The 25,785-nt window shown below is 38.5% G+C and overlaps 1 protein-coding gene across 5 annotated transcripts in view; it reads right to left on the bottom strand.

The window, feature by feature from the left end:
- The window catches only part of pleca (plectin a), a 102,337-nt gene extending 78,225 nt beyond the window's left edge, over positions 1 to 24,112 (bottom strand). For 3 of the 5 annotated variants that reach the window (XM_067612303.1, XM_067612304.1, XM_067612305.1), the window contains exons 1-2: positions 23,916 to 24,112; positions 22,244 to 22,457 (exon numbers count right to left, since the gene is read on the bottom strand). In XM_067612303.1, coding sequence (XP_067468404.1) covers positions 22,244 to 22,457; positions 23,916 to 23,918 — 217 coding nt within the window. In that variant the 5' untranslated portion in view covers positions 23,919 to 24,112. Of the gene's footprint in view, positions 1 to 16,092; positions 16,390 to 22,243; positions 22,458 to 23,915 lie in introns of those variants that run through there. The other 2 variants (XM_067612313.1, XM_067612316.1) reach the window with 1 other exon arrangement.
- Between the last annotated feature and the right edge of the window lie 1,673 nt (positions 24,113 to 25,785).

Raw genomic sequence — 25,785 nt, 5'->3', positions numbered from 1 at the left:
TTTTCAGCCAACTGCTGCAGCAGCAGTGAAGAGACAAAGATAGATGTTGAGTACCTTGGGTGGGGGATGAGGTCCGAATGAGATGAAGACTGTGGGGAACTAACTGAGAGATTAACCCTTCGAGTGATGACAACAGACCCCAGATTTTTATATAATTATACACACTGACTGTAACAGACAACACAATGGGTCGAACTCCACTCAATTATTCAAATGCTCCTTTTAAATGCATACTGCCCAAAACTCTGCTCTATGTATTACTGCCTCTAAAGGACAAGAGCACAATTAGAAAAGCAGTCCCTCCAAAATCACTGAGCTCCTTTCTGTTTTAATCAAATATTTCACTTTGTTTTGACTCATAGAGGACTTTTATCCACTAAATTGAGCCTATCAGGCAGCACTTTCTTCTCAGAAAGTCCAATAATGTCCAGGGGCAGACACAGCTCATTGAAGTCCTTTAACATTTTTTGGACTTGTAAATCTAGCATGCTTTTAGCAAAACTGGATATTTTTTTAATGACTGGATATAATGTTGGGGGTGAACAACAGAACACAGAGAGGATATTTTAAATAGTAATAGAAAAACACAAGAGTAACTGATAACAGTACTGATGGCTCTGATCCATTTAGGTGTCAGTCAGCATGAAAAAAACAGAGTCCTGGCATTAGCATATCTAGATGGACAGAATTAATGTTATTAGATGAGCCTGATAAGACAAATTGTCTACTGCCAAACTGCAGTAGTGTGGAGAGATGCATTTTGGTGTGATTTTCATCAACATCAAGGGTGGCAGACAGATAAATAAACAAATGACAAATCACTGGATTCAGCTGTTCAGATAGTCAGTTAGATCACAAATACTTGGACGAGGGATGTCAACAGTTAACCGTTAATCAATTAACTGCTGAGAATATTTTTGACCGCTTACACATATCAGTCTATAGGTTAATTTGCATACACACTCCGCTAACGGCAAGACAATTATGTGTTCACAACATCAGATATTCTTTTTGAATGAATATAGTAGTGGTTTTAAAACCGACTTCTACACAGACTGTTGCATTATGGGTTGTTTGTAGCATTAATGTTGCTAGGTTAGCGAGTGTCTTAAAGTCTGTTTATAGTGAGTGTGTTAGAGTCATTCAGCACTAAAAGTGAATCATTAGTCCGGTTTAATGTGCAGGAGTTTCTGAAGGTTGGTGTAACATCTTTTTCTACCACGGAGAAAATAAATTCATGACGAGTGAAAACGAGTCCAAAGCATCTTCCAACGTCTCTACTGCAGCAACGGAATATGTCAAACTGCCAAATACCACTGTCACAGATGATAAGGAGCTCAAAAAGACAAACAGGCAGTCGTATAAATGCTGACAGCTGGAGAAAATCATTTTTGACTGCTTCCAAGAGCCTGGTAGAAGAGTGTGTGAGTATGTAACTATACTATGATGTAAATTATATTCAAAAAGTAATGTTATTTTTCCAAAAACATCTGTTGGAAAAGGGGGGGTCATCTTATAATCTGGGTCGCCTTATATTCGTATTATTATTTATATTCATACCTTGAGCCCGAGTACGTTATGCCATGGAGAGCTACTGTGACTAAACGCACTGAAAAACACTTTGAGGAGAAGAAGGATGAGCTAAAAGTCAAGCTAGCTGTGATCACCTACTGCTGGACAGCTCTCACAAACGAAAAATGAACCGGTGAGTTACCAGTTAATGAGAATTAACCGAAACTGACCCAAGCTTGGACTACCGCAATTATGGAATCAGACAAATTATGCACCATGTGACTGTTCAATAAGCAAATGTGTTTGATCCAGTAAATCTGAAGTCCTCCGTCAGTGAAGGTATGTAAAGAAATACAGCTTGTCAAGACCAAGCAGCCTCAGCACTGTAGCAGAGCAGCAGTAGAGCAAACGGCTTGACATGAAAGAAATGAAGCCTCTGGTGATGACAGGGAGTCAAAATTACACACCAACTGGCAGACCACATCTGAAACATCATCTCAATTGGAATATTATAAAAAGAAATAACGTCTATGCCTATTTCTCTACATAAATGTACACTTTTCATACTGTATCCTCAAAAATATGACAGTGGTATAATATTCACACCTTGATAGACGTTCACATACTTAATGCTCTGAGAATGTGGAACTAGGTTACTGTGCAAAACCAAAGCTTGCATAACATCTTATGAATTCACAGCTTGCTGAAAATACAGATATCCGTTCCAATAACCAGAGACAAAGTGTGAGACATCTGATACATGTGCAAATAATTTGTTTTTTTTTTTATGTTGTTGTTGTTTATTCCAAAAATACCATTCTTCAAAGGTATTAACTAATTAGTGCAGGTCTTCAAAAAGCAGTTGAAGTATTTGAGGATAAAGGAAATTAAGTTTTCTTGCGAAATGTCATTACGTGACATACTAAGCCACCAGACTCCAGACCCGAATCATAGCCAAGTCTCATGTTCCTCTTAATCAGAGGTGCAAGACCTGACAAACTCCCTTCACTCCTCTCTGGGATGTGGTTCTTCCCACCATGCCGGAGCAGAATCGGTGCACTCTGTGGTGGTGGGGGTTGTTCTGGGTCAGCTCCAGACACAAGCCAAACTCAGACATGACACACGCCATCAGGGGGAGGAGGTGATACTGTCCTGGGTGTCATCCCTCACTGTCTAGATTCATCAGAGTTACTGTATATCAAACTCCGAGTGCAGTTGTTGCATCTCATCTGCACACACATATACAAACAGACACAAAGAACTCAGGGAGTCATCTGTCCGCAGCTAAAAATAATCTGTTTACTATTGCCACTCCCTGCTTCTCTCACACATAAAAAGGGCAAATTCTACAGTTCATGTGAGCAATATTTCACAACAAGGCGTCCTGGTATAAAAAGATAAAAATAAAAGATGAGGTGTAGGCGAAGAAAGTCTGTTATTTCTTATATCAGGACATCTCGGAGTGCGTTATTGCACATGTACCACATACCACATGTAAAAAGAAAAACTGTGTTCAAATCATCATCCATAATTTAAGGCCTGTGCTTTTTTGTCGGGTTGAATCAGACTAATTTTCCTCCTTGGTGCGATTAGTTTGAGCAGGTCTGAACATATCAATCGTATTTGGGGTGTGGACCAACACAATCGTACAGAGACCCTTTGAGGATGTGGTCTTGGTCCGGTCCCAAACAAACTCTGGAGCGGTTTGTTTGTTGTGGGAATGTGATCTGACCTTGATCTGACCCAACTACTTGGCGTATTCTGTGAGCTTGAAATAATGCTGGGACGTGGATGAGTAAAATCAACAGTTGGTAGCAACTAGTCGGAGAATGACTTGAGGTCCAACATGGACTAGCACAACAATTGGCCAGAGGAGCCTTTTCAGGACCTTCTTCCTGTGTTTACGTTCTTGCTCACGTTCTCTCATTTTGGTTCGCTAGGATTTTTTTCTGTGTGAGAAGAAACCGAACCAAAGGGAAAACACACCAAGTTTACCAACTCATTCCATTCAGACCAGACTTTCCAAACTGATTTAAAACAGTGGTTAGTTGACCAGAACTATGTTTGAGGTGTATACAAAGGTAACACACACCCGCCAGCCAATCAGAACAAGTATTATCTGTTGACTGTACAATATGGATGACATGTCTCCACTTCCTGCCACTATGCAAAATTGAAGCCAAAATATCTAATTTCCAGGAGCTGCCATCTTGCTTGTGTGACATCACTTGGAGCCAGAGTCTGCGCAGTAGAGTCGGACGGAGGGATGACGGCCTGCAGGACACGCCCCCTCGCCTGCCTGATGGAGGTTTGAGAGTGGCTGTCACAGCTGTCAATCATCACGTCACACCCCCTTTTTATATCATCAAATAACTAATTAAAAACAAATTATTAGAAAAATGAGCACTTGGTCAAACATAAGTGTGATAGGAACTACCTAAAATGACAGAAACCATCTTTGGGAAAAAATTATTTGATGTGTTATTTGATTTTTTAGTTTGGCTCATGTCCCATCCGCTAACATGGAAGGGGCGGGACTTATGACCTATACTGCAGCCAGCCACCAGGGGGCGATCAAGATGTTTTGGCTTCACTTTTGAGGAGCTGTCATGACGTCCACATTTATATACAGTCAATGGTATTTTCCATGTCCATGGTACAGTATGATCATCAGTAATAAATCTTAGAAGACCAAAATGACAGAGGAGTCACTGCAAAAGCAACTGTGTGTGTGTGTGTGAGTGTGTGTCATGATGAAAAATGTTTTCTGAGGCCTGTGATCGTTCAGATCTACAACTCTGAAAGAGAGACATTCAAGCTGTCTTTTTGCCTTCTGTGTAGCATTGATAAAGATCCACTAGAGGCTGTTCTAGGGCCACCCGGAAGAACCGTTTATTACCAAAGAACAACAAATCCATTCTGTGTGAATGGTGTTACTGATAACTGTGACCTTTAAGAGAAGTGAAGATGCAGACTGTTTCAGATCTAATTAAATTATTATAGTGATACTGAGATATTTTGAAACACATGGTCATTCATGGTTCAACTGAGGTGATCTTTCAGTAAATGTTACCAGGAAATGAATGTGTGTGACATCTTTGATATTGTCACTTTTAAAGGAAAGCCTTGTATTTCTTGACCAACATGCTCTTTAAGTTTCTCCAAAATGTTCTGAAAGTGATTTATAAACAGATGGTAGAATTTTCTCAGCTCATCTTATACCGTTAAATCCTTTGTTTTAAGAAAAAACATGAAAATGATCTTAACTAGAGTAGCAATGTTTTGAAATGACCGGAAGAATTTTTGAATAACTCATAAAAGACAAAATACGCCTTTTGATTACAATCTTATCTCCATTTACTTTTGTTCCATTTTCTCCTAACTCTGATCAACACCTATGAGCTCATTGTTTTCCTGCTCGGAAAATTAGATCAAAAGGTGAGGTTAAATCAATGTAAAAGCTGTTATTGTTGAACCACCATTACAGATCCATGGCTCATAGCTCTGTGAGCGCTGCAAAAATGTGAGAGGGGTAGCAGAGTTGGGCGTGGATACATGGAAAAGGCAGCAAGCCTTCTCAAACCCAGGCACCCTGCAGAAAAATAGAGTGCATGCCAACCAGCTCACTACTGGCATTCCTGGCATTAGTCTGGCTTACTGTTGCATGGCAGAGCCAGGGTGTTAGCACTATTGTTCCACACCCCAGGACCAACAGGAGGCCAGGATCTATGTACTCCCTGATACACAGGTCAAGCTGAGGGATGAACGGTCAACAACCTTATAAAAAAAAAAAAAAAACAGGGACACACTGGGTGTATTGTAGCAAGGCGGGAGGTGGTGCACAAGAAGAGTTTCCTCAATAAAAATAAAGCAGACAAAAGAAATAAAAGACTGATGACCTGTATTGACTTGGTATATCAAGCAATAATTTGACTGTTGGGAAATGTGATTGTTTGCTTTCTTGTGAAGAGTTGAGAAGATCGAAAAAACTCATATCTGTACAAAAAATATGAAAACCAGTAGCCTTAGACTTAGGTTAGATTAGCATCAGCAGTGCATACGGATTTCTAGTCTTTATGTTAAGATAAACTGACTGAGTCCAGCTTTAAACCAAGGGGCAACTACCACGGCTTGAGGTTGATGCCACCAACGGCCACTAGATGCTGGCTTCAGCTGACTCCCACTCAAAAAAGTGTCAACATCTTTCTAGAAATACTAAGTCAATCATTTTTTTAAGTCCTTATGGTCTCAATCTATAAATTTGGGCCCTTTTATAAGTGTGATGGTTGTCACAATTAATGGAGCAATTATTGCTCCATTAATAAGATTTGAAGACTTATAGTAGCTTTGATGTCTGCTGTGTGGGCGTTGATTGACAGCTGTGATTGACAATTGGCTCTCCTGCTGCTCTCCCCGGCTCTGGGACTCACACTGAGTCGGACTATTGTTGCAATATTTCACTGAGTTTAATGTTACTTGATAAAAATACCTGCCCTGTTAGTACTGTTTAGCTAACGTAGCTAACGTTAGAACATGTGTGCAGCGCACAGTGTTCCCAATAAGCTAGTGTTAGCTTCGGTCCAAGATAGCGGGGCGTGTTTCCAGGGCGTGAAAGGCAACAGTGTTGCCACACTGTTTATTTGAGAAAACAGAAAAGATGTGTTGACGACCATAAGCTGTGACTCTGAGCTTCAAATTGGCTCAATTGCAAACCAATGGGTGACGTCACACCTCGCTACATCCATCTTTATGTACAGGTTATGTATTAAACTGACAGATGAGAGAGGTATTGATTTTCTCAACTAACTCTTGGCAAGAAAGCAAATAAGCATACTTTCAAAACTGTCAAACTATTCCTTTAATCAACTCCCAAACCAGATATGTGTGCAGGTATTGAACTACACTCCATGATATAGAGTGGGGTGAGTGCAAATAACTATTTGGAATGATATTTAAATCTATTTCAGGATCACAATCTTTTATAGCTCGACTGCAGAGCACTCAGGAGGGATAAAATGACCGTTTGTATTTGACTGTATCCTGGAGACTGAAATCTTCCCGCTACCAGACAGATTTCTCTTCTGACGATACCATCCTCTCAGGCAGATTAGAAAGACCTCCTTCATAGTGTCACTGCTCTCTACCAATATTCTACCAGACGCACTTATTGACTCCGTATGCTACAGTTTCTGTACACTGTGGGAAAGTAAATATTGACATCATGAGGTTAATTGTTAAAGACCAAATTGATTCTTTTTTACTAAAAGCTGTGAAACAGGAAGAGCAAATTTTAAAGCAGATTTGGGTGAAACCTTGAGCAGCACAAGCAGGAAGAGGCAAAAAATATTCATACAAACAAACCTTATTATGTTGAAAGTGTTTTTTTTATTATCAACTGATTTTGTGATTTTGATTAACATCTAATAATTTAAATGTCTTAGTTATAATCACAGGGAAAAAGTTACCAGACTCAAACATGTCTTAGTCTGATCATCAGCAAAACTAGTTTGTTTTACAATTTAATAAAATTAAGACACATTTCTTTAGCAGTTTAAACAGTTTATTTTTAAAATCAATGATCTAATTATTTCAACAATAGGTACACCTTATTTAGAGTTTAGAAAATTCAAAAACTTTGTTAAAAGCAGTCAAAGTTTCCAAAAATATAAATATGATATTAAGCATGAAAGTTCATTTTCGACCATGTTTTTCTGGAGCTTTCAACCACATTTCAGCAGATGAGGAAGACCATAAGATGTGACTGAAAGCTTCAGAGAAAGCTAGTACAGTAAGTGGACCTTTTTTTTTGGTCAAAATATTGCACTATTTATCTTGTGTCTGATGTAGTTTGTCTGGCTGCACAGAATAAAGACAGCGAATTTCCTCAACATCAACCGAAAACAAACAAACCTACTGCATGTCTGTTGGTAGTTTGGAGGGTTTTAAAGGAAAATCTAACTTTCAGATTCAATTTTAGATTAAAATCTTTCTTCAGAATGGGTATTTTACAGTGTAGTTACATAATTTATGTCAGCTGTTATTGACTCTCAGGGGTTTGGGAAGACACTAATCCTCCGCTCTAACACAAATCCCATCTCAATTACAGCAGTTCAGTCCGTCCTCTCCTGTCCCACCAGCAGACTTTACCAGGCTGGGTTCACTTTACACTGCTGCATGGTTGGGATTTGTATTTCTCTGCAGACTTGAAATCGTTGCATAGAAGAAACCAGACACATAGTAAAGAAACCAATTACATCTTGATGTCATTTATTATCAAAGGGGCTTTTGACTGTGTGAAAGAATGTGAACTCATCTATTACTGCCAGATAAAGTGGCATGACCAATGGAGACTGTGCTGGGAACCTGGTCTTGTGCAGTAAGAGAACAGTGAAGTTTTAGACCAAGTGGCATCAGAGAGGGCAGTTTTGACTCAAAGTTTCTTACCCTTGGCAGGCATAACAACTTTTTATGGTTTTTATTGGCTTCAATATAATGTCTAATATGTTTATTGATCTTTTACATGGACACAGGAACATCAGAATGAAGTATTAATTGTGGCCATGTTTTAATTTCAGATTATTTTCAGGGTTATTAGCTTCCATTTTTGGATAATTTCACAGCTCATTGTGGATCATTCTTGCTTACTATTCAAATAAAAGAAAAAAATATAATAATCAGATGTGATATATTGCCCTTCACGAGTCTGCAGCTACATTAAAGTTTATAACCATGTCAACTGAATCAGGTCTGAACACAAGTATTTTTCCATTATTTTTGTAAAAATCTTGATGTGGTTCCATAGTTTTTGAAGTATTTATCTGTTCCACAATCTCCAGTAGAGGAACTTTTCAGGGGGAAAGCAATCTGTAGCAGACAGCACCACAGCTTGCCCAGCGTGGCTATTGATTGATTTAATGGATAAGGCTTGAGATTTCTATATTTTTCTTATTGTCAACAAATTTCATGTTCAGAGCCAAACAACAATGATCTTATCCTACTTTCAAGTGTTGTGTGTTTATCCAAAGCCTGATATATCCTCTAAACACACGTCAATGAGTCACACTGTTGCACAAGGTGACATGATCCGTTGTCCATGAAGAGTTTTATTACCGTTACAGATTACCATAAGCTTGTTCAGCAATGGCTCCAAAGAGTAAAAATATCACTAAGATAGCAAGTCATACTAAAGTTCTTTGAGAAATTTACAATGTAGTACAAAGTCAAGAGGTTGTGTTATGTAGCACAACAAGCTAGTGAAGCTCTGTAAATGGAACGCTTTTGTGAATGCGCAGTGGCAGGTTACTATCTTATCGCTATTTTTACTCTTTGGGAGCCGTTTCTAAACAAGTTATGATAAACAAACTCTTGACGGATGAAGGAACATGTCACCCAGTGCAGCGGTGTGACTCATCAATGTGTCTTTAATAGTTTTTTGGCAACAACGGAGGTCTACAGCACAGAGGGATACGATATATCAGGCTTTGGATACACACACACAAAACTTAGTTAGTAGGATGAGTTCATCGTTGGTTTGGCTCTGCACATGAGATTTGTTGACAATAAGAAAAATGTAGAAAATCACCAGCCACGTCCTTTAATTCTGTTTTATATCGTATTAAACTGAAGATATTGTTCGTGGTTCCGCAAAGCTGTGACACGCATTTATTAGTTTGATTTTGTAGCTTAAATCAATTAAAGTAATCAGTGATTTTCATTTTTTCAGTTCAATTTAACTTGAATGAATTCTATTAACAGTTAAAAATGTATATTGATCACCTTAAAACTGTTTTTCTTGGTTCCGCAGAAGCACAATTTGCTGAGATTCATGGTTTTCAATGACAGCGTCACACACACACATACACACACACACAATGTACTCAGCACACAATATAATATATTACAGCTGCACATGTGAACAGACACACGTCATCTTACAAACTTATGTGAAGTAGCAGACAGGTGAGAAGATTCTGCTGCAGCCTCTGAATCCCGAGTAATTTACAGCACACTAAGCCGTCACAGCCCTGCGGGGATAGAGTGTAGGTGTGAACATATGTGGAGATAATATATGAGTGTGTCCTCTGTCAGTGGAGGTCATCGCACTGTGAAGCCCTCAAACAATACAAACAAAAATAAACTGTCTCTGTGTGTTTCACATCTGCAGAATGAGGTTTGGAAGGTGCTGAAGGAATTTTAGAAATGTTTAAACATCATTAGAAAAATTGCCTGCTCATACGTAGGTTAAGGAAACTATAAAAACTCCCACAAAAACACATTGAGATCAAGCTAAAACAAAGCTGTTTCATTATCATGAGGCACTGAAACGCTCCGAGAGAAATAAAACTCTGCTAATGTCTCTATTCATGCATACAGACTTAATCATATTCCATTACTGAAACTTTCCTCTGGACCCACCATGCACACAGCCTGCCTTCCAGCCGCAAGGCAGAACGACTGAAAAACTGATAGATGAGAAGAAAACTGCCGTTAAAATCACACATCCACACTTTCCACGACTACTTCCAACAGCTACAATCTGACTATTTTTGTCTGATTGGTTTTAAAGTGCTTTGAATTGCGGATTAGTTTATCTGCTGTTTCTGGTTATGTGTGTTCACAGACGCCAGAATAAAAGGGACAATGAGACTTTTTTCCCCTCAACTTTCAGGGGGGACAAAGCCAGGTATTACAGTCATAGCGATAATGTCTAAGCCTACTCTAACATGTTGGACCTTTAAACCCAATCATAATCAACCAAAGTGATCTGACATGGTGTTGTGACAGAAAGGAACCAGGAGAAGCGAAATGCTTCATATGGCCAAATCTATCTAAAAAGAACTAGACCCTTTTATTTTTCTTGCCTGGATGTGTGTCCAGTTTAGAAGTGTCTAGTATCTTTTCACATATAATTTAACACACCAGGTTTTCAGGAAACTGGTTAGAGCACTATAAGACACAGACATTTCATTGTTCTACTAATGTAAATAGCAGGTGCTCTTGGTGAGCACCTGTGCTAAAGTGGTCTTTCATTAATGAGTAATGTGTCCATCTGTGTTAAATTAATAACTGGGCAGTTTTGGTGCCAGTTCAGCGTTACTGCAGCAGCAGTTTCATCAGCTGTGTCATATTGATTTCCAATCTAGTGGACATGGGCTACTTGTGGTTGCAACAGCACTAAAACTGCTACCATTTCGATCTGGAATAACCCTGATGAGAAGAGGGAATGTATTTCTTACTGTATTTTAGTTAAAAACGGTGGGCGGCTAGGCTGAGATTGAAAGAAGTTGATGTGAAAAGGTTCACTAGCCTATTACATCATCCAAAGCTGGGTGTCCCCCCACGTCAAAACTCATTCTAGCGCCGCTGTGCGTGTTGATACTAATCAGATTATGTCAGCAGATGATTGACGAGCCTGCTCAACAGCCTGGACCTAGCTACATATTTATCATACACACATGAGAGTGACATTGATGTTCTCATATAACTCTCTGCAAGAAAGCCAATAAGTGCATTTTTTAAAATTTTTGAATTAGTCCTTTGATGACAAACTTCTAATACTGTATTTCATGGATAATCTTTACATAATACAGCTAAATGGTAAAATGCCTTCACTCTCTCTCCCTCCTCAATACTCTGTTCCAACCTCTTCACTCATCTCATTATCTACTTATTATTCTCTGCTCAGTCCACATCATTCTACATTTGCAAGTTTCCTTTCCGAAACGAAATTAGTGTTAATGGGTAGCCATTGTTGCTGCCTCTTTATTTAGCTTCAAACGTAGCGTAGCCTACTAGCTTAGCATCTAGGCATGAACAGTTAACGCAGCCTCACTAACTGTATAACGATGGCGTGTGTGCCAACTGTTCTGCCTTCACAGAGAGGATATCTCTTCTAGAGAGATGTGACATGTGCATAAATATTACTATTTATAGTACAATGGCTCAAGGTAGCTGATATCTTTATTAATAGCTACTGAAGCAATAAAGAAACACTTCCTGCACCAGATTTTATCATGGCTCCCAGAAAATGTGTTTTGATTAGTAGTTATTGATTATTGGTCACCATTACTGTGAGAAGAACATATATAATTGCACTGAGAGACTCAAGACAGAGTCTGAAAGATGTTTATACTTCCACACAACAACAGGTGCACTATGGTAGTGAGATGAGGAGACTTATTTATTCCCCTTTTCACAACCTGTGAACTGGACTAATTAGACTAATTTGTCACACCTGTGTGTGTGTGTGTGTGTGTGTGTGTGTGCGTGCATGCAAAGTGCACAACTTACATGTATAACATAACTATTTTTAAATTTGAGGTCAAGTTGCATGAAACTGATCTGAGGCAAGTACTGGAAGTGAAGTGTTGAGGGGGTTTTCTCTGCGGACGCTCCGGCTCAACAGTGATTCACAAGACAAACTTATCGCAGCCATTTTAGAAGTGAACCCTTTTGGCATTTACACACGCACATACTGTAAGGCATACACATACTGCAGAGTCCAAACGAAGAGACAGGGTCTGTTATAGCTACATATCCCAAATGTTCTGGCTTATTTTAGGTCTTTAAGAAGGAGTGGGACACTGAATACTATTAAAATCCACCTCTCGGGCTGGATTTAGTCATAGACCTCCTCTTTACTGAGTAAACACAAAGATGAGATCAGCAAAAACAAAGATCTCATTGTCTATTGAAGAACGCTCGAATGACAAAAAGGAAAAACAATAAATTGATTAAAATGTTTTTGTTTGTTTTTTTTAATAAAAGATTTTATTTAGTGTTTTGTTTCCTTTTTCCTTACCCAGGGTGTTTATTAGTTTCACCTCTTACTGTTTTACTAGTTTTGGTAGGTGGTGCATTTCTTGTTCCATTTTTCTTACGGTATAAAGTTCAAAAAATACATTTCATGTGTTTTAGGTTTATAGCAGGTATTATAATCCTTTTCCGTATTAGTTAAAAAGCTTCTGCCAGGAATAATTCTCAACTTTCACCTGTAGGACCGGGGGCTCAGACTAGTAAGAAGTCCACCAAACAAAACAAGAGGAAACTCCAATCAGGGGCATCGGAGTTTAAGATCACTGGTGTTGACAGGTGTAGGTGGGTACACCGCAATTGTGCTGCACAGTCTGGCAACGGCATCGTTTAAACAGCTTTGTTCCAAGAAGGTATCTAAAATCAGTAAAATGTGACTTGCACTTACAGAAAAAAACATGATTTGATGCTGCAAGACTTATAACATTTGTAAAACATACAGTTAGACTTATTTTCATTACAGCAACATCTCATTGAACTAAAGTCTTTTCAGTTTGTCAACCAGAATAACTTGAAGACTGACTGAGTGGACTCTTGGGGTATATTTGTGGTGAGTATTTAAAGCAGAGGTGCATGTTTTACACTTAAAACACGTGTTCTGTTACTATTATAACACAAAGCGCTCCACTCAACCACAGTTTATCATTCCTATGAGAAACTCAAGTTCACCTGTTGCAATAACTTAAGCAAATGACTCTCACAAGACAGCTGGTACAGGAATAACAACTTGTTGAATGTGACATTATGTAATATTCATGGGATTCAGTGCATACATGATTAAGGAAAACAGTTCACATCCAACCTCCCTGGTGGTAAATACAAGTTGTGTGACTTTTTCAGACTCTGATGTCTCTCACCAGTGTTATGAATGTTAAGTGCTGACACTTGAGGTAAAAGTAGAAGAGAATCCATCACCATCAGCAAACCAAGGTACTAAAACTGTAAATTATCCATTATATTCACACTGATCATTAATGAAAACACACTCAGTGTTTCTCCACTGAATAAAACACTTTCAAGTTGCAGCAACAAGGTGTTATTCTGTCCTTCTGCTTCTTCTGATATGACATGAACACTGAGTTTTTCAGCTCACACTCACACATATAAACTTGAGCAATGGCTTTGGAAAAAGGGTTGACATCTTATGACAAACCCCAAAACAACAGACCCACTTTTAGCTCAAAAAAAAAAGATCAGCTTTACACCACAAGGAGCAGTTTGATGAAAACAAAAAGTACTTTCACCCTCTTATACTCCACCTCCTTTTTTCACCCTGATATGTGTCCAAACTTTCCATCCACTCTGGATTTACAATTATCTAAAACAAACAGCATCAAGTCAAAAACCAACAATAAGAAATGGTAACAGGAAGTGCGATTTTGGCAGAAAGACTAGAGGTTATGACAGGGGCGTGGAGCACCAGACTGGTGCCAGAGGGGCACAGCAGGAACACTGCCCACAGTGACACTCACAGTAGGCAACCGCATGGGAAGAAAATTACTAGACTAGAGTTCCCAACATACCAAGACCAGAACCAGGCCCATTTGTCTTTATTGACAGTTGTAGCTGGAGTGGAAACTGTGCCCACAGTTATGATTTTTATTTTTATCTGGCCATTTTTTTGCCAAAAATGTTCTTTCTCAGCCACAATGTCCTGTTTTAAATTAATACAGTTTTACACATGGGCTCTGTAAAAAAAATGCACAGTACAAACACAGATTTCTACTCAGTGGTTATACAAGAAGGGGGGCTGCCTCTTCACTTATGTCCTGTATTGAAGACAAGAGGAGTAGAAGAGCACAGCTGTCCTGTCAGCCTGTGTCCTAACACAAACCACCTCCAGATGTTGCTGGAATTCACCTGCATTTATTTGCTTGTTGAGCTTGGAGTGACCCGTGCAGACAAGATGCAGCTGGTCAAAAACTGGTCAATATGACACCTGCTGATAATTTCCTCCTCTTCCATGGCTAATACAGGGTGCCCTGGTGAACTAGAGGTTAAGGCTCCAATCATGGATGGCAATATCCGCGGTTTACGCCCTAATATCTTTCTCCTCATTTCCTGTTATGCCTCTATTGTTGCTGTCCAATAAAAGCATAATATGCCTAAAAAATACAACTAAAACGGAACTAATACAACTAATTTTGTTGTTAAAAGCAACCTGGTCTGTATTAGAAAGCGATAATGTCTTAAAACAGACACACAGGTGTAGGTATTTGCATCAAACATGCAAATATCTACACATAGTAAACACTGCATCATACACTATAAGGCTTGCTCTGTGAGGGTTTAAGAGTCATGCAGAATAGTACTTGAGCAGTTGATTGTAAGTAGACTTGGGCAGAAAATTAAAGCGAGAATGTTCCATTAATGCTAAAACTATTGATGATGATCATTAAAAAGCAATCTGGTGATTATTTGTTTGATAAATCAGTTAACTTTTTGTTCTGTAAAATTGTGAAAAATGGTCATTACAGTTTCCAAGAGCCCAAGGTGACACAAAACCAAACAAACAGTACAAAATCCAAAGATATTCAATTTGCGATCCAGCAAATATCTGGTATTTTGGAAAAATATTTGACATAAAGTACCTTGAGCAGTTTCTGATCGCTATGGTATAATGTTTTGATGATGTTTTTTGTTTGTATCTTGTGCACATGAACAAGGATGCACACATACAAGCACAAGGGTGACGCGATACACATTCCTGCCAGTGGTTTCTCACTATTCTACTGACAGGAGGCAGTAATGTGTCAAGAAAAGTAGCAATGCACCAGAAAAAGGCAGAGAAGAAGAAGGATCCTTGTCAGTGTAAACAATGCAGGTTTGATATTTTTACAAAACTTTATTTGTTTAGAAGAAAACTCCACAGGGTGCCTTTAAACAAATTACATTATTCTGTTGATCAACTAAATGATTAATGAACTAACTGTTTCAGCACTACTTCTGACAAACTAAGTCGTTGTTTTTACAGATTAACTAATCAGGCTTTCTATTGTCAAATCTGACATTTGAATCTATTTGTTCATAAAGGACGGCAGCGTATAAGAACTAATCTTGCAGCACAGAGGTCATGATTTCCTCCCAGATTTTACATTGGTCAATTTCAGACACATGAAATACAATAAATAAGCAAATGACAGGTGAAGCAACATCTTGAAGCTAATCTGGCTTCCTGTGTCTGAATATAAACTCTTGCAATGCTTTCTTAAATAAAAATAAACACCGTCAAGTCTTGCCAACATTTACCCAGGCATAATCAGGTGAATGTCCTTCTGATGTGCCTCTATGCTGGCTAGCAGCTCTTATCACTCATGTTGCAGTCTTGGACTTGTGCCATTCAATGAAGGGCCAAATGTGTCACCTCTCCGCGGCCATACCGCCCAGTGATTCCCCTGTATGCAAAGGAGGCTGCCGGGTCAGAGCCGAGGACACAGAACTGTGTTTTATTAATATTCGCTCAACCTGTATGAAGGCTACAGCTCAGCCTCTTCACAGACAGACATCTTTGCTTTAAACTCACCCAAGGAAGTGACTCAGTCATGCATCACTTCCACCAAGCCCTCTTCAACCAAAGTACATCTAACCGAACCAATATGGAACCAATTAATACTAGTAAGTCAGCAGGGTTGACAAAATACTACAGCATTACTCACTGAAGCATGCACTCACTCACTCACACACACACACCCACCTCCCATTCAAACATGCTCTTCAACATGATTCTCAACTGTGCAGTAAAAGAAGAGAGTAGGGCGGTGTTGTTACCTTTATACTTCTCTCTGACATTCTCATAGGCTTGCACATAGTCCTGCTCCTCTGGCAGCCGCTGACCTGGGTCAAACATGGGCATGGACATGGCCTTGCTGATACTGAGTCAGGGTTAGGGCACCTTCTTTTCTCTTCAAACTTTCCTTTTAACTTTCCACAGGCACTGTCCACCTCTTTTTTGTGTCCTCTCAGTGCTGATTAATCAAAGCCCCCCCCTTGGTTGTCTGTCTACCTATCTGTCTGTCCCCACCTTCTTCCTCACCCACACTCAGTCACTGTATTCCCTGTAAAGCTGTGGATTTCATTCCAGACCACCACCACCACCACTCCCCTCCTATGCTTGAGAAATACCCATACACTCACACACACACACACACAGATATCAGACCCTCCTCTTAAAGGCACAGAGGCGAACACACACACACACACCACAAAGATAGATACCAGTTGAGGCAGAGCAGCAGATCCCACAAACACACACGCACAAACTCCACCCCAGATAGAGAGAGACACACATGGCTACCTCGGTGAAAAAACAAATGACGGAGCGGTGTGGGGTTATTTGAGTTCCTGCTGCTGGAGAAACTGGTGCAAGACACGGCCAGTGGCTTTAAAAAAAATCCAAAAAAACTTACATGGTTCTCCTCAAAGTCACGTCATATTCCCAAAACTGAATGACGGCAGATTGTTGAGAGCACCACACCTCTTTAGTACAGGACACAACACTGGATCAGAGCTGGATCACACAGCTCAAAGCTGAATAACAGTGAATATGTGTGAAAATTACAAACACAGCCTAAACTAGATGAGACTAAAACTTTGAGACTATTCAACCGCTATCTAACTATCTATGTGACCTTTTCCAAAATAGCAACAGTTCACATAGTGGTGATCCAGCCATCATTCTCACAGTGATTTAAGATTTTAGAAACATGCAAAAGATCAACCATTTTTGAGTTTTCAAGATTTATTTAAGGCATTTAGGCAGCACTGTTTATAAGTTAAGTGATCCAGACAATATCAACTTTAATTTCCTGCTCATATTTAATTTTGGAAAAGTCCAAGTGAATAATTCCAGCTATTTACACACATCTGCATAAACATGCGGCTTATATCAAGAAACTACTAGAAAGATAAAGTATGGATAGAGTCCAATTCTTCACAAGCCCACAACAAACAGTTCAACTATTACATTCAAATGACAGACCCTCACAGATGAAGCACAGACAATAGATGCCAAGAAAAACTGCGGCTCCACTTGGATCTTCCCACGGGGAAGTGGTTCTTGGAAGAAGCACTGAGAGTTATCTCCGACAGGAAAATTGGAAAACATCAGAGAGAGAGTGCAATTTTTTTTTTTTTTTCAAAAAACATGTGAGTCTACACCAAATTTTCCAGTGTTGATCAGAGAGAGCACATTTTTCAGAGCTGATTCTTTGGATTCTTCAGAGGATTTTGCAGTGAAGTTATTCGATTATTAACAATAACATAAGTTCTCCTGGATGGAAAGGCATATCTGTTGATAGTTAAGCCACATCCGCTTTTTTTTTTAATGAACTCCTTTTGTTCCTGTTGATCTAAAATTAATATATATAGGACAGGCCTTTTTTTCACAGCAGACATTGTGCACAAGATTTATTTTCCACCAATTCATTGTCCAAATTCTAAGTGTGAAATTTCTGCACTATATTATGTCCTCAAAACTTCCTATAATGGAATTAAAAATGTAGTAGCCATACATAAAATCACAATTAATAAAATCACACAAAAGTGACATCACACCTGTCAGTGATGGTGCAAAATGATGATGACTCATAAGTGTCCAAAATCACAACTCAGTTCTCACTATAAAGCAGTAAGTTGTGATTTCCAAACACTATTAAGTAAAATATTGACTGTTTATTATGTAAAGAATAGTGAACAAGTGAACAAGAAATGATTTCTGACTTATCTAGCAGGCAAAGCACAGCAGCAGCTAAAAATATGAATGATGGTTGCATTCCATTTACGTGTCTCAGTAACCCGTGACAGTGAACTTGCAAGCACAACGTCAGGGCTCTGACGGTGACACACTGTAATGGAATCCAGTAGTTATTAGTGATATTAGGTTATTAGTTACACCCGTGTTTTCCCCCAAGCAGCACAATTTAATAATATTTATAAAGTAATTCAGTCCAGAACAGTAATACATTCTCATTCTCACTGTTAAAAAGAACAAAATATGGCAGATATCCTCGCAGCCTGAGCACATGTGTGTGTGTTATCACTTTCTCATACTGCGGGGGGAGTTTGTGTTTACTCAGCTATCAGGAAAAATGAAGTCAATTTCACCAGCATGAAACTGCAAATTGCAAAATTTTCAGATATAAATCCTTCATGACTGGAATGTGAAAAATATGTCAACACTCTGAGACACTTCGATAATCAAGCGCAGTGTTGCAACGTTGAGTCATCCAACTCAGAACAGTGTTTTTCTAACGGTGAGTTATGACCTGAAACTGAGTTGCAGGAGTCTTCTGACAAGAATGATGATGTGCTTCTCTGCAGTGATCTTTAGTACCTCCAGCATTTTCAGCTGAGGTTTTTAAAACTCCATCCATCTCCAATATGCATGTGGGGAGTTTCAAATAAATTATAAATCCATCTTTAAATTGAGCCAACTTTCAATTTAATCTAAAAATAGGAATCCTCAACACTAAAAGACATTTTTTACATAAACATTAAAAGCAAGGATAGAGTAGGAGTGCAGGAGTATGGCAAAAATGATTTTTTTACAGACATATCAACAACAAAACTGTTGTTTATGTAGCAGCGAAACAAACAGCAATTACACACACACTTAACCTGCAAACAGGACGCACTTGAATTGATACAACAGGGCAGGCAGTGTGGTTGCAAAGCAAAACTATTACAATTGATAAAGTTGAATTAACTGTGGAGGCAAGAATCATGACATGTGCAGCCCTGAAGATGGCAAATTTTAAGTGCAACTCAGATATCGCTTTAGATATTAGCATGAAACAACGGTGTAGTAACAACAGTGGTTTGTTTGGAGTAAGCGGCAGGAACACCTTGCAGTTCAAGTGACAGCCACCTTGGCTGAAATGACAGAGCGCCACCTACAGAAATTCAAATTCCATCAACAGAAAATCCAGGAAAATATTGTCACTGTATAGCAAAAACTGACTGATCAACTCTGGGAAGTGCAGCGCAAACCATTATATCAGCAACAGCTCAGTACTGAACCTGTCACTAAAATAATTACAGTACAACTTTATAGGAGAATTTAAAATGCAGACTCAGTGCTTTCTTCAGTGATATTGCATATGATATTACACTGTATATCTGCCACATTACGGGTGTAAAAAAAACATCCCACTGTTTTGCCATCGCAGGCCACCGGATGGTGTCTCTCAGAGACAAAGTCTCACTTTTGTCTCTGTGTTTGCTTGTCTGGCTTTGGCCTGAGTGATTGACTGCAGTGCCAAACAGCCCTCCCACACATCACCAAACTACAGACTGTGCCCTGGCTGTGCCACTAATTTATGTCCTCTGTTAAAATAAAACAACAACACATGTGAGGATGGATACAACCTCCCCCTCACTATTCATTGACTGTTTTTCTGTGTATTCACTGGTTTGTGTTTGTAAGACCTTGCCTGGTTACCGGCTTTCAGTTTATCAGCATGAATACCAATTAGGGGTTGAATCAGAGTCAGCATTGGGATAACGAGTTCCAAAGTTGTATATTACTGTAATCACATTATTTATACTACAAGGCAGTAAAATATTAATGTTCCAGTTTCAGTAATCGCTGTGATGACAGGTCATTAGTAGTGTTATATTCTTCCTCTTAAACTTCTTCAGTGATAAAAAAGTTTGGCTTCTCCTGACTTTATGACATGGGTCACTTACACATTAATTCAGTCGTTTGTTGATGATCAGCCCCTGCTGGTTGTTATGAGCTAATGACAGTGTCCTTATTTTCACCAGCACTTTATTGTTTTGTTTTTTCCACACTCATCACTCATTGCTGACATCAACAGAGCTGACAAGAGCTGTAGCTATCTGATCAATAAACTTGCATGTTAGTAAGCTACAAAAACCTCAATACAGTCTTCCTGACATCTTATTTAGCACCGGTCAACACTGCTGGCCTCTCAAACTGTCTGCAGCTTGATAACAAATGTTCCTGTCTCCGTTTGTTGTGATATAAAGCCGCAGCCTCGTATGTGTCTCACAAGGCTAATGAATCGGACCGGGGCCATTATGGCAGCCATCCAGTGAGACAACATTGATACAGTCGCCCTTATCTCACATATTTCATCCTTGGCATCCTGCTCACGTCAAGAGAAGAACATTTCTTTGAACATTTAAATCTCCAGAAATAAATTAACCAGATACTGTGTCCCAAACACTCTCCCAAGCTCTAGATCATCAACCTGTCCTGCACAAGTGCTTGCAATCAAACAGTCGTGCTGCTGCTGTTGTCTGTACAGAGATAATAACACCCAGTCACACAACACTACTGCAGTACCCCACCCCACTAAATCAATATCAGAGACAACCAGGGAGAGGGGGGGGGGGGGAGAATGAGGTCTGTGTTGCTGTTTGTGGTCCGAAGAGACAGTCTGAACTCTACACCACAGGAAGTGCTGAGGCAGCGAAGTCGTCATCTGAGCCCTGCCTCAGTGTTCAGACAGCAAACAGAGGTGGAGGACCTGCAGAAGCCTGAGAAGCTCTCTGGTGGATACAGAGACACTCCTGGAAGGTTGAAACCCCCCAGAAGAAATAAATGAGCATAATGAGAAATGGTAATTATGTTGTAATGCAATATATCTCTGTCAACTGCCTACAAGGGTCTCTGGGGTAGTGAACACTATATATGTGACTATGGAATTAATGAATGTCGATATTTCTTCTCAGTACTATGAAAAGGGTACATGAATATGAACCTGAATATATGTATGGACGGGGGTGGGGGGGTTAAAGGTTAAATCCCAATGGATCTAAATGGATTTTTAAAGGGAATATACAGTATTTTATGGAGAATAGAGATAAATGTAACCCAAACAATCAACCTGATAAGCAGCTGCAGGATAAGACACATTAGCTCCCCAGCAGATAATTGTTATACTGTATATACACATCACAAGAACACATGACTTATCTATATCTTGGTTATATCTTCAGTATCTTCTTACCAAATGTTGTGTACAGCAGATGGTCATCAGTAAATAGATTTATGCTTAAAGTTGGCAATGATTGTGGCTAAACAGCATAAACTGCAGAACAGGACCTCAACAGTTTGGATGTAAAGATATGAAGAACTGTTAACAAGCTGTGACATAGAGCCATTGCCTGCATAAAGCCATGTTGAGTTTTTTTTAAAAAGCCTACTAACTATTACGTGAAAAGTCTGTGCCTCACACAAAAGTCATGTTTACATCCCTAAAGCCAATGCACAATATTTTACCCTCTAATAATGACCCAGGTTGGCAGTGAGTCACTAGGCAAGCCAACAAAACAACGACAAAAACAAAGATAGAAATCCACCCAAGAACAAGTCAGCCCGTACCTCTCCTAATGCTTCAACATGAGTTTTCACATTTCACCACTACATAAATCAACAGCTTGAAAGCATAATAATGGATGTGCCAAACACCAGCTAAAAGAAATATCACCCCAGACACCACTATAAATTAATTCACAAATACCAGTGTAGATGCCAAGACATGACCTGAATGCAGGTCTGTAGGACAGAAACACAACACAGCCAGCAGCACTGCAGCTTCTGAGCTTACTTATATTGGCAAGTACACATGCACAGAACCAAGCCAAGAGATCAAGTCGTAATATGAATGTTAGCATAGGCAACAAATCCTTAGCTTGAAGTAAAGCAGTGAGTCAATAGCCGGCAGCACCAACAGAAAACTCCAGCTTTCAACTTGAAGTTCGCATTTGAGTCAACAGTTATGACAAACTATTGGCAAATGGAGTCATGAAATGCCAGCAGCAGCAAAGACTGTGACATAAACATGATGTCTTCTGCAAAGCTACATAACTAGACTGGTGGCAGGAGAGCTTATTAAATGCTACTGCACATGAGGAGGTAGCAGCAAGTTTTTACAGCAGAAAAGTTTGCTACCTGCGATCCGGATTACGGCCCTCTCTGCTGGGTCCAGGACTTCTCCAGAAGCTGACTTGGAGCGCTTGATGCGATGGTGTTTGGGCAGATTCCAGGGCAGCGTGTCTCCAGGGGACGGTGAGCAACTTATTGAACTCAGATCACTGGAGCTCTCTTCCGACGCTGCCCTGACCAGTGGCCTTCTCTTGGGCTTGTCTTTCACCTCCTCCATAGTCTGGATGGACCCAAGTGGTTGGAAAACGACAAAGATGGAATTACAGTTTGTATATTCTGTATCGGTTACAGTGCAGTGGTAACACAACCACGAAATATTAGTGACGGGTAGTAAGTCATCATGGCCCTAAAAAAGCTATAATAATAGCTACACATTGGGACAAATGTAAGACAAACCAATATTTTGTGGCAGACATTTAATATTTAACACATTGTAAAATATATAGTCTGAGGGCATACAACTGGGTTAATTACAGGTGGGGAGATTTTGAAATACTGTATGGCTACTGGATCTTTTTTATGATTTTTGGATCAATGTGATGAAGAACTTTGTTTTGCTGTGTCAACAAATACACATATTCTCATTTACTTCTTTGTCTATAAACAGTTACTCAGCAGACCTTTGTCATAGCAGATATTTTGATTAATCATAGCAGGAAAAATGCAGGTGTAATTAATAACATTAACAATGGCTGCATTTTATTTAGGTTTCCTCCTGTTTACAAATAAATATATTAGTAAGTAAACATGTCTAGAGCTGCAATGATTAGTTGACTAATCAATTAGTTGCCGACTATTAAATTAATCAACAACCATTTTAATAATCAATTCATCATTTTGAGTCATTTTTAAGAAGAAAATTCTCAAATTCTCTGACTTCAGCTTCTCAAATATTAATATTTTCTGGTTTCTTTAGTCCTCTATGAGTAAATTGAATATATTGTTGGTCGGGACAAAACAAGACATATGAGGACTTCACCATGGGTTTTAGGAAACAGTGATTGTCATCTTTCACCATTTTCATACATTTTATATACAAAACAACTAATCGATTAATCAAGAGAATAAACGACAGATTAATCAATAATGAAGATAATCATTAGTTGCAGCCCTAAACATGTCAAACTGCAGGTGATGGGTACTTCTGATCACATTTTTCCATTAGAATGACAATCAATATTAATGGTTAATTCTAACAACTTTCAGCTGAGTTGATACTGAGGTACTGGAAAAACCCTAAAGCACTTTCATTGAATGGATTAACTTGTTGACTAAATCAATGTCCTGTGAAATAATGTTAACCAGAGGATTATAGATATATAACACAATAAAATTAAATATGGGATAATTTCCTTGTTTTTCTTATAGATTCTTAATTTTTCCCCCTTTTCATGTATATTCTGTTGTTGTTGTTTTTAAACTGTGTTGTGTTGAGAATCATTTGTGAAAAATTGTGTCCTTGTATTTATTTCTGTTGTTATATGTTTAAAATAAATAAACTGGGGAGAAGAAAAACAACATTCAGTTAAAGGCTCTCATAAAATTAACAGACATTCCTTTATTTTGTCTTTCAAAGTTTCTCACATTCTCCTGTAAGCTATTAGAAGTAGTCAGTTTTAAGACTAAAAGGTCTCAAGGTGTTACTGTTGATGTTAGCATTTTGTCTCTTGTGTCTCACCATCTTGAAGCATTACTTTCCATGATGTATTACTTCTTGGACAACTGAGAGATGTTGTTGTCAAGTCCATTTCTGTGGTATAAAAACTCTGGGACTGGGTGTGACACACTTTCCACTCATTAACAGTTTTAATTTCCTCAAAACAAGTAGTTAAGGTTGCATTAGAAACCGCCAGTAAATTAAACTTAATTACTTCACACTTCGGGAACTGACTGACTCCGGCGCAAACTAGCTGTTATGTCAATTAAGTTAGCCTAATGGTCCAGTACAAAATTACTACAAACAACCCATAATGCAACACTCTCTTAAAGCAACAGGCTCACTGTATAATCAAACACAGGTGTCCTCATCAACCCCAGAACATTAGCTGTTGTGAATGAAAATGCTACCATGTTAGATAATTATTTATATGTATCCTTTTCAGAACCACATCTCAACTTCAACTGAAAGTGTGCGCTAAGTGTGTGTCAGTGATAAATAAAGCGTTCAGAGCTTCAGCAGCATCCTGTTGTGTTTCTAACCGGACTGGTTGCAGCATATCTAACTAACCACCTGTAAGAGATAGTGGTGTTCTCCTTAAGCCACAAAACAGTAATACAGCCAAATTTTAAATTTACATAACAAAAATCATCTTATGTTTGAACCTGTATGGCAAATTTATATGATAAATGTCTTTAAACACTTAAAGATCCCATCCAGGCATGTATAATTATAAAGTATTAAAGTAAAATTACCATAGTATAAGTATAATTACCACTTTCAAATCTTTAAAATTACATCTATTTCCTCTACCTCGTTAAAAATCCCAGAATCTATGAATATGTAAATATTCATTTCAGGTTTACCTGCTGGACACAGACAAGACGTCTCCTACTGCACTGGGAAGTCCATTCACAGTGTTTGAGGCTTCACATTAAAAGTCCTGGATTCAAAATCTTATCTTAACTTAAATATCCCCTCCAGACATGTTTTAAGATGTATATAAAATACTGTACTTTGAATAATTATCGTTATTCCACAAAAAAAAGTTCAGTTATCTCATTAAAATCCTTAAAACACATGCACTCCTTCTTCCTCATTAAAAAAATCCAGAATCTATGAATACTACTACTACCTACTTCACTGTGAAGTTCATTCTCAGTGTTTGTACACTGGAGGCTTCGAGTTTCCACATCACACTCGTGAAAGTTGCATACTGGAGCATGATTGGTTCCAAACTAGTTGTGATGTCACAAATACGCTCGTAGATACAAACCTTAAACTCAGATTGAGCTCAGAGAAACTCTTCATTTTGAGCAGGTGAATTTGAAAACAGCCTTACACCGTCAAACTCTGCACATACATGATTCTGTACAATGAAGCTCAAATATCCAAACGTAGGAATAAGAAGAACAATATATTTTTGAGTGGAATATATACTACTTATAATATATACACTTATATATATTATATATATAATATGCATAAGTGAAGGGGGACTTAAAGTAAAAATACATAAGTATTGGCAGCAAAATGTACTTAAAGTATGAAAAGTAAAAGCAATCACTATGCAAAATAGGCTGTTATAGGCCATTATAATAATAATCGACATGTATGAAGTATTTTATGTCTTGGTATGTTTTATATGTTTTTTTCTTTTTTTGCACATTGAGCTAGGAGTCATTCTGTCATTCACATGCATGTTCTTTAATAACAATAAAAGTCTACTTTGAAATTAATATTTATCATATACAGTATATTAATAGAATATTAATTCTGCAATACATTTAATGCTGTCAAGGTAGAGCTAATTTACTATTGCTATAGTCTCCATAATAGTGCATGTTTTCTGAACTGATCCTATGTTTACATATAAATTATTGATCTGAAA

The sequence above is a fragment of the Thunnus thynnus genome, chromosome 15 (genome assembly GCF_963924715.1).
Source record: "Thunnus thynnus chromosome 15, fThuThy2.1, whole genome shotgun sequence".
In the NCBI taxonomy this organism is placed as follows: domain Eukaryota; kingdom Metazoa; phylum Chordata; class Actinopteri; order Scombriformes; family Scombridae; genus Thunnus; species Thunnus thynnus.
The sequence above is the reverse complement of the archived record's forward strand: the minus strand, read 5'-3'. Positions and strand labels throughout refer to the sequence as shown.